This window comes from Epinephelus moara, chromosome 9 (genome assembly GCF_006386435.1).
Source record: "Epinephelus moara isolate mb chromosome 9, YSFRI_EMoa_1.0, whole genome shotgun sequence".
In the NCBI taxonomy this organism is placed as follows: domain Eukaryota; kingdom Metazoa; phylum Chordata; class Actinopteri; order Perciformes; family Serranidae; genus Epinephelus; species Epinephelus moara.
In genome coordinates, this window is record NC_065514.1 from 31030399 (window position 1) to 31040260 (window position 9862).

The window sequence follows — 9862 nt, forward strand, 5'->3', positions numbered from 1 at the left end:
CTCATATGAGGTCAGTGGTTATTTCTATGTCTGTTAAGCTCAGTAAGACAAGATGAATGTTTTGAAGCTGGATTGTGAAAGTAACATGCATACAATACTTCATCAATCATGTGACTAAAGCGATGTCAGACTCTGCACACACTAACAGAAGCACTCTTATCACAGCTTTTGAGTTCTGTTGTTACAACACAGCCAGGTGTCTGTCTGCAGGGCTGAACTTTGCTCTCTCCTTTGGTCAATGAAAATAAGTAATCAATGGCTTGGTTCCCCTGAGGTTGGATTCTTTGTGATGGCTCCGTAACGGTTCATCTGGTTTGGAATATGATTTTGTTCCATGCCAAGGGCTGCCACTTCAGGGAATTTTGTCTGCATACTGTCTGCTCCCCGCAGGCTGCTCTGATCAGCTGACTCTGAACTCTCGCACATACATGCAGGACTCCAAAGTCAAATTCATCACTGAGCTGACAAAACACCAGTTTTCATGTGGGTTATGCATGCGTGTTCATGCACAAATACAGCTCTCTCAGCCCAGTTTTCCTTTTCTATAATGTTCATTTTATCATTAAGTGAAAGCAATTAGTTAATCAGTATTTTTGATTGAGTTGGATATTGTAAACAAGGATTAAATTTCAGCTCCGCATGTTTTCAGTAGTCATTTGTGTTAGGCTGCTTATCCGCAGACCTGGACACATGAGTCAAGGATCAAAGGTGATAAAGTTAAGGTGAGGCTCCCATCAAATGAATGAGGTAGGTCTGTCTATCCAGGGAACAGCTGAGGGAAGAATTTATGTAGTAGCAGAAGAAATCCATGCAAAAGCAAAGCATTTCCATTTCAAATAGGTCCTGCTTAATACACTGACCCACCGAACTTTTGGAGGGGTGCCAGTTTGTGAAAGCTGCAAGTGCACAGCAGCATCTGCTGATGATGCAGCACCCCACTGTCTCACAACCCCCCTGCACAGGATGTGAAGTGGTAGATGCCTGTTACATGATATGAAGCATGTTGAGCAAAGGGAGCAGGGTGAGTGTTTGGGATACGGAGCACAGTCGCAGTGAGAAGAGAAAACAAAAAGTCAGCTGGTGTTAGGTGTCATATCGCTGCAACAGTGGAGGCTGTCACCACCTGACCTGGATCACACACTCTGTGTGCCTTTCAGGATCCTCCCTGGATTACCTTTTTATTTGAGGACAGAGGAGGACAAGGTGTCCTCTCTGCCAGTGTGTTTATGCCGCAGCTGCCTGCAGATGTGCCTGTGCAGAGGAAGTTTGGACCTAAGGAGAGCTGTTGCAGGAGTACTTGTCAGGACTGCGCTGGGGGTCGCATCCTCCTGAACCCTGAAAACCGTCGCATCTCCTCACAAAGTCTTCAAAAGCCTCCTTTACATCTCCCTCTCTGGCATGACTTGGACACGATGTCAGATTCTAGTCTGTGGACAGTACTGTCCAACTTTAATATGCCACATTTCTTCAGTGGAGCCCGTCTGCGTCGGTCTAAGAGGTAACCTTTAAAACAGTTTGAACTATTTCTGTATTTTCTGCACTGTGACATGTTGCTTCACGGACAGGCGTCTTTTCAAATCAGATACCGAAAGTCAGTCTTTTCTGAGTGAAAAGCTTATTGTCCTGGCAAACAGGTAACTTGACACTGATTGACAAGAGGTGTGTTTTCTTGTATTTACAGCCTGTCAGTGGAGCTGTATTACTAGGCCAGCATGAATAAGAAGCAGGGTGTTGCCTTCAAGCCTATTGTGTATTACTTGCTTTGTGAGTCAAATGGTAATTGAATGTTTGTCGTTGAAGCAGTCTCATGTTCCTTACACAGGATGTGTACTTTGCTATGTGCCATTCCCATTAGTTAAGAGTTGGAAAGTGGAAATGCAGATTGTTTTTTGTTTTTTAATTTCCGTAACGGATTGTTTTTGTTAGTGGTGCTGTTACAGTTTCTATCCACAACTAAGAAACAACAAGGTATTGAGAAATTGTTGTGCTTCATAAAATGCTGTGTATTTCATTTGACTTCTTAACGTCACCGAAAAAACACTTCATTGGTTTATGTGATTCAGAGTGTGTAGTCACTGGTTTATAGCTAAGCCACTTGATCCCAGTTATTTGTATATGGTTTGGTGAAGCCCATATAACAGATATTTATCTTTAATCCCTGTCCTGACCCATTTTATAGTGCAAAACGGCTTAACATGGAATACTGGCTTTTTTGGACATCTTGTATCAGCGCATAAATATTTTTTTCATTTGAAAACTGCAGTCAAATTTAATGCATATTGAAAACTGAAGCTTGATGCTGTTAAAGCACAGTCTCCGAGATCCTAGCCATGTTTTTCTGCATTGTGTTTGTGAATAAATTGATGAATGACTGTAAGGATGAACTGATTATTAATCTGGTGCTATACAGAATGAAAGTTTCGTGACAGATCACCAGTGATTCCCTAATCTGAAATTAAGCGAGCTGAAATGGCTTTTACCCTTTTAGGTGCTCTGAATATAAAACACGTCTTCCATATCATTACAATACTGACCTTTTTAAACACTCCTCCTTTTAGTTATGATCTGAATATTTTAACATAAGGTCATGATATGTGACACAGCTGTTAACCTAAACAAGAAACTGTAGACTGAGTAATAAGGCCACTGACACATCAGTATTCATGAAGTCAAAATAGAAAAGAAGATGCAGTAAACTGTATTTCTGTAATCATTTTAGGAACCTCAGGATTTATGAACTTTGCTGCAACTACTGACCATATTACAGTTGGGTACTAAGTTAGATATATTATACACTCTATGTGAAAAATAAGCTTCTGGCAAACTTAAAAAAACTCACAAAAAAAAAGAACGAGATTTGTCAAAGCTGAGTCTCTGAGGAGCTATGTAATACTGTACATCCTCAGATGTAGAAAATCAGTCATCAGTGGCTAGGAGGGAAAAAAGCTGCATTGCTTTTACCCAAGCTGCAAGTTTTTAAATACTATTAATAGAGCTGTGTGTGTCATATGTCTGACTTTGAATTTGGGTTTGTCAGCGAGGAGCAGCGATTTATGTGGCATTGCGCTTTGTCAGCTCACCTGACAGCTCTGACAAGGGAGCAAAACTCACAGAAGTGAAAAAGATTAATCATGGCTTTTTCTTTTTGTTGACATGGGTCAGGATCAGACATTTCAGATTTATCTGGATTCAGACTGTAGTAAACCGAAGGCTTTTTATCTATTTTTGCCATCTCCCGTAGCTCAAAATAAGTAAGCACACTGAAATTGAAGAAATTGTTTTTGACAGATTCAGATTACTTTGTAATGATAAAGAGTTACAGTAAAGTAGGTCAGCGTAGAATACGAAATAAATGTAAACTTAAGGTAAAATGAGCACTTTTAAATATTTTACAATAAAATCTGAAGTTTCTCTAACTTTGATAAACACCTTTATAGATTATTTTTAGTCACAGCTACGCCTGTGGAGATTTGGCATGTAATACATCTATGGTGTCATGAGGTTGAGGGTTTTGCATATAACCGAGACTGGTAAACCCTCCTATGGAACCGTTCCAGGAATCTCACACATCTGCAGTACAGCATACAACACTGGCCTACTTTCTCCCTATCATCTTCGCCCAGGGCGTCTTTATCCCTCCTTTAAAGCCTCACTATAGCGACACGTTTTTTTTCCTCCTAACTTAGCCTTTCTGGCCACTGAGGTGCCTCCACCAAAGCTCAGCTTAGCATCAGACATGATGAAGATGGCCTGTGTGCCATCATAACCTGTGACAGTTTTTTTGTAAAGTAATCCAGAAGCAGTCATTTCAGTGTCTCCATGAGAGGCTCTCCACTCTGTAATAGGGGTTGTAATGGTACAAACAGTGGGGTGGGCAGTGAGAGGGTAAAGCAACAAGAGGGTTGATTGGGCAGCAGTGTGGCATTCTCTTGGCCTAATCCACAGTGAGAGGGTATAAATAGATCTCGTTAAATTTGATCCTCTTTGACTGAGCACCTGTGTACCAGATATTATTCACTCCCTCCCCGTCACGATAAATGATTCATGGCATGTGTCCACACTCTTGATCGCAGGGGTTAGCCCTAGAAACCACTTGAGTAAACAAGAATGAATGGGACTTTAGTCAAAACAGGGTTTCCCCTCCGATTTAGGGAGATGAATTGGATTTTGGTGTAACAATGGGGCAGCAACAGGACTGCAGAGAACTACAAGCAGCTTGGGATGTTTCTGTTGCCAGTCATTGGGCTGCATGCAAGAATATTTTGGTATTCTTATCCAAAATCTCTGACTTTTTATTACTGCAACTTTGCTTGTGCAAATGGAGTGTTTCAAAGTCTCTTAATTGGACAAACTTGACGTGAATCACTCATTCAAGCTTGTGGAACTTCATCTGCTCATTAGGATGTACGCGGTAGTGAGATCATATCATGAACATAATCGATGCCCCTAAAAGTTGCTATATGAGGCCACCAGTTTTGCTCTGCTCAGTTGATGACCTAAGAGTAAAAACAAGACTTTCACACTGTACAGTTTCAAGTCCTGCTGTCATTAATCAGCAGACTAAAAGATAATAAGTTCAGCAGCATCAGTAGTTATATTAGAGAACCTGAAACAATTGGACAATATTAATAGTACAGCTGTCCACAGCATGCCATCAGAGCAGCGCCATAGATATAAAGTGAGAATGGATGACATGAAGTTTGATGGCAAAAATGTCTTGAATAAGCAAAACATTCCACGACTAATATGAGAGGTGGTCAAGGGGGAATGTGACCATCACAGAGAAATGAGGTAAGAGAATATTACAGCCTACAGAAGAAAATGTCACACTGTGGGGTACAACAGGGGATGATACTAGCAGCTGAGTGCATAGTGAGTTTTTTTACATAGATTCTGCTAAACTGTATGTATTGTATGTACTGTAATAAAATAAAATATATTATTGGCACCTGATGATGATATGATATGACAAAATATTCATCTTGTATAAAGTTTGCCTTAGCTATAAATCTTATTTTAGTTCATTTCACTATTGTATTTAAACTCCAAATTCATTCAGATAAAGGCATTATGATTTTTAAATCAAACAGGTGTTTTTTTTTCTTTAAGAGACAGGAAGCCTCATGACTTTATGATTTACACGACAGGTCTGGAGCAGTTGGGAGTTTTATTTGTACCTAAAAGAAAGTCTGAAGTACGAGAAAACTTGGTGATTGCCACAAATTGTCTTAAATCTCTTGTATGTGCCACCTAAGAACAAATTTGTTGGTACAACTGGTTCCTGCATGTGACCCAATGTCTGAGCAGGTGTTTCCAATCCTTAAAGGTGAAGGTAAAAGTTTGCCTCTGTGCCTTTTTAAGTTTGTCTGTGAATTGCACATGACTTTGGTTATTGCTTTAGTCAGATCTTGTACAGTTAAGTGAATTTTTATATGACCACTCTTCTCAACACATGCCTCAGAGAAATTAAAATAACTTGTTGAGAAGGACGTGTCACGATACTGGAATTTCCACCTTGATACAGAACCTTGAAAACAAATTAATATTCACAACCATTTTCGATACTCCAGGGAAAGATTGACATTGAGGGCATGATTTTTTTTTTTTTTTTTTTTTTTTAATTAAAAAATAAATAAATCAAAGCTATAACATGACACAAAATACTTTTCTTTTCTTGGTTGGTAGCAGAGAACAACTGAGTGACTGTAGTACACATTAATGTTAAAAGAGAGTGAGAAAGCACAAAGCTGGTACCAGTGTATTGAAACTGCATGAAATGAGTAGTGAAATCACTTGAAATGTTTAGAATTTATGTAGCCATTAATCAATATTCACGAGTTGGAGGTTTTTGCTTCAGTGTGCAACATTACATAATACATGAGTACTGATTTATTTAAATGCATATATATCATAGTTGAAAGACCAATATCTTGCAGGTCAAATCACATTAAACTTTCAATTCAGAAATTAGTTAACTTTGCTTAAAGGTCATTGCTTTGTTGAATATCCAAATACCAGAAATTTCCTCAGCAACTTCAAACATCAAAAGTTTGCATTCTCTCATTTATGATTATATAAACACTGAACCATAGTAACCACTGATTAGTTAATATTTCATCTCTTCAGATTTGTTTGTCGTCTATTCATCATCACATTAGACACTACGGGGCTGGTTGCTCAGCCATTAAGCAGAAGCCACGATTCCTCCTCTGTCTGCAGATAGTTCTAGTGTCATCGTTGAATCGATGCATCAAATTTGTGCAAAACTGTGTGAAAGAAGTCAACACCAGCAGGAGCACAAAAATCATCCAAGGGCCTCTTGTGTATCACTCTTTTGCACTCATCCTACCAAAGGTATACACTGTGTTGAGTTAGAATGAATTAACAAGCTTGTCTCTTAAACATATCTGGTGAGTATCATTAAGTATCTAGTCAGGTGTCATTTGTATATACTCATGGCTGATGAAATGTACACACAATATATGATTTTAAAAAACCCTAGCAAGTACTATTAGCACTGCAAGTGGTTAAAATAACTGCACAAAGAATAAATACGGGCTTCTTTGAATCTTGACTCTTTATAAAATTTAGCTAACCTGAATACATCAGTGATAAAAAAAAACAATCATAAAAATCATAAATCTACGGGCCACAAAATAAATAACTCACAACTTTTGATCTTGAGACAGTAAATCTAATTGCTTTTCATTCATTCATTTCACTAACTTTTGAGAGCATAAGAAAAAAGGATCTGCTGAAGGCACATAGATTATTTTGGAAAGCTGATCACCTGCAGGTCTTAACTTTACCTGGACTAAACCTTTAAATGCAACAACTTTTGGGATGTGAAAAACATGTCAATACCTCATTGGTGTAAACTGTCAGAAATAATGTCATTATTTTGTATCCATCAGAGTCTTTGTAAATCTAGGCTTTAGTTTATTCCAAGGGTGCTTTCACACCTTACCCGTTTGATTTAGTTAAAACAAACCAGTCCACTACATTTGGGCAGCTGTAAAAGCTGTCAACTGAACCCTGGTGCAGACCAAACAACTAAACCGAGACTGCCTGAAAAGGTGGGATTCTGGTGCAGAGGGTTTGTGGTGTAGAAGCAAACAAACCAACCATAGAATTTTATGACAGCTGATATTTGATTTTAGCATGATTTCAAAAGCTAAATTGATAGTTAATTCATTTGCTCATCATGAAATCTGTCCACGATCTCAAATTTGATAAGGCCATGTATAAGCTATTAATGCACTTCAATTGGTAACCAAGATAAGTACTTTAGATATTTTTCACTGATTAAAGAGCTGTTTGACTGGCTGTGCTTGTATCTGACTCCATGTCATTCCATTGATTGTCTGACGGGAATCCGGCAGTAATGAGACCCAAACCAGTACTGTAAAAGATGCTTCCTTTTCGTCCTGTCTCAACCTGATAGTCATTGTTCAGTATGTGTGGTTGATTTTCAGTCTAATAATAGCTACTAATAATCAGTTAGAATTCTTTGTGAGCCCTTTGTGACACCAAAGAACATAAATATTCACATCAAAAGCATTAAAGTGCTGCATAAACTTCTGTCAGTCACCAGTATATATTTCCCCACATGGGTCCTGATAATGCAGGATGACGATTGCCCAAAGTGTCCAATCAACAAGTTACCTGTCAGTAGGGATGGGTCACGATTTTCGAATTTGGAATAGTCGTTTTATTTTTGAAAAATCGATTTTTTAATGCGACTATTACTATTCACCGTCTTATTTCCCCCCTTTATTTGACATGCAATTCAGCTCCTAACCGCACGAGGGCAGTAAAGGATTGCTACAGCAGTGTGAGATGGGCTACCAGCTAGTTTTTAATTCGAAAAATTGTCGAATAGTTGCCACGATTTTCGAATAGTGTTTTTGCTTGTGCTGCCCATCCCTACCTGTCAGTCAGTATATCTTCATTTTCATTCCTCCTGCTTTGTTTGTAAAAAGTCAGTGTGAACAGGAACTGGACCAGAACAAAAATGCTACAATGTATAACATTTCCAACTTTAATTAAATGAACCCAACTACAGGCATGAAAGCACCCTAAGTTTTTTGGAGCACAGCATAAGGGTGTCGAGAGCCTTTTGCACATTATTATCAACTCTTGTAAAAGTTGCCAGACTCTTTATTATTGCTGAAGTGACATTCAAGCTCTAAGGGCTCTACAGTGGCACCTTTTGGAGCTGCTCTTCAGTGGTGTTCACAAAGAGACAAAGGCGGCCTGCTAAGACGTCATTGCAGAAGCCCAAGTGCATTTGAACATTCTGTGCGATCAGTGCTGCAACACACAGGTATTCGAGCGGCACCCCTGTGTTTATCGGGTCAAAGTTGAGCACACATTAGCAGGTGTTAGGCCAACGGCCCGTTTCTGACAGTGTCCGAGAAACACTTATTTGTCATGTGAAACTGCTTTATTCAGTGTTTAAAGTGGTTTAAATCACCTGGTCTGTTTGTTGTGGAGAGGAGGAGACCTCTGTGGATAATTCAGTTCCCAGTAAAAACCTCCTGAACAATGAACACTGTAGGAATGCTTATCGAGAGAAGTTTTACCTGGTTGCAATCTGTAGTCCTCTCCGCTAGACACCACAAAAGTCCCCCTAAATTTTATACACTGTTCTTTGAAAACAAAAGTGGACCTTGTGACTCCCTTGTGGAGCATGGCAAGGTTTTTTTTTATTGTCAAAAAAACTGCCATTGTTAAAGCAGAATAGGGATTCATGGCTCAACAATTGTGGTTTACAGAAAACTTCATTGATAGATCTGTTTTTATTGTGAAACTGCCAATGAAAAATACTTCCTGTGTTCTGCCAGAGAGGTACTGTAGTTCCTCATACCAGCAACTTCTAAAGGCGTTAAAAATGTAACATTTAAGTTGGGCAGTAAGGGTACTATGGTATGCTAATCTGGTCATCAAAAGCTGCAAAAAAATCCAAGATCACAGCCACACAAATACACTAGCTTGAATATTCAAACACTGAAAAAAGTGAAAAATACATGTTTTGTGGTGTTTATAATGAGCAGAATGAAAATCATTATTGAATAACATCTAAAAAAATTCAGTTAGAAATGGCTCACTTCTCTGAGGATGTTATGTAACAGGATGTCATTGAGTCTCTGACCTTGAATTGAATTCATGTTCTTCAGGCATTACGTGTTTCCACTGACAGCCTCTAATTTGAAAGTATAAACCCGAGACTAATCGGAACTGAAGCTGCTTTTTACGATGAAATAGTTCATTTTCCTCTCAAGGTTAAAAACTGGGCTACATTTATGAGTCACATGTTGTTGATCACAGTGCTCCCTCGTGAGTCACCGTCCTGTATTAACATGATCAACAAACATAAAAGAATTCTGAATGCTGTACAAAGAACCTGCTTCTTGAGTGTTTAGTCTCTTGTTTTCACGGCACTGTATGCACAAACATTTTCTGTCAACACACTCTCAAGTATATTAGAGGGCATGTTGTGGTAATGTAGTATTTTGGTCAGTTATTGAGCGTTTCTAAGTGTGATGGGATGTGTAAAGAGGTGGTAGAAATGGTTGAACAAGCAAGAACTTGACTGTTATTTTTCTTTTTTTGTTTTTGTTTTTTTACATTAAAGGGCCAGTGTGTAATATTTGGCATGGTTTATTGTCAATCTGAATCTGAATATTCTACCCATTAATATGTTTATATAAGTGTATAATCGCTATAAAATAAAATTCGTTTGGTTTTCGTAGCCTTATAATTATGCTTTTATATATATATATATAGCAAGGGTCTTGCTTTAGAGAGGTCGCCATCTTGCGCCGCCATGTATGTACGGCAGACCGAGCGGACAATCCAG

At 38.7% G+C, this 9862-nt stretch overlaps 1 protein-coding gene across 9 annotated transcripts in view; it reads left to right on the forward strand.

The window, feature by feature from the left end:
- Positions 1–9862, forward strand: part of mast4 (microtubule associated serine/threonine kinase family member 4) — a 131151-nt gene that overhangs the window by 80136 nt on the left and 41153 nt on the right. The window contains exon 1 of one of the 9 annotated variants that reach the window (XM_050053702.1): positions 1025–1498. The exons of the other annotated variants lie outside the window; for them this stretch is intronic. Coding sequence (XP_049909659.1) covers positions 1227–1498 — 272 coding nt within the window. The 5' untranslated portion in view covers positions 1025–1226. Of the gene's footprint in view, positions 1–1024; positions 1499–9862 lie in introns of those variants that run through there. 9 annotated transcript variants of the gene reach the window in all.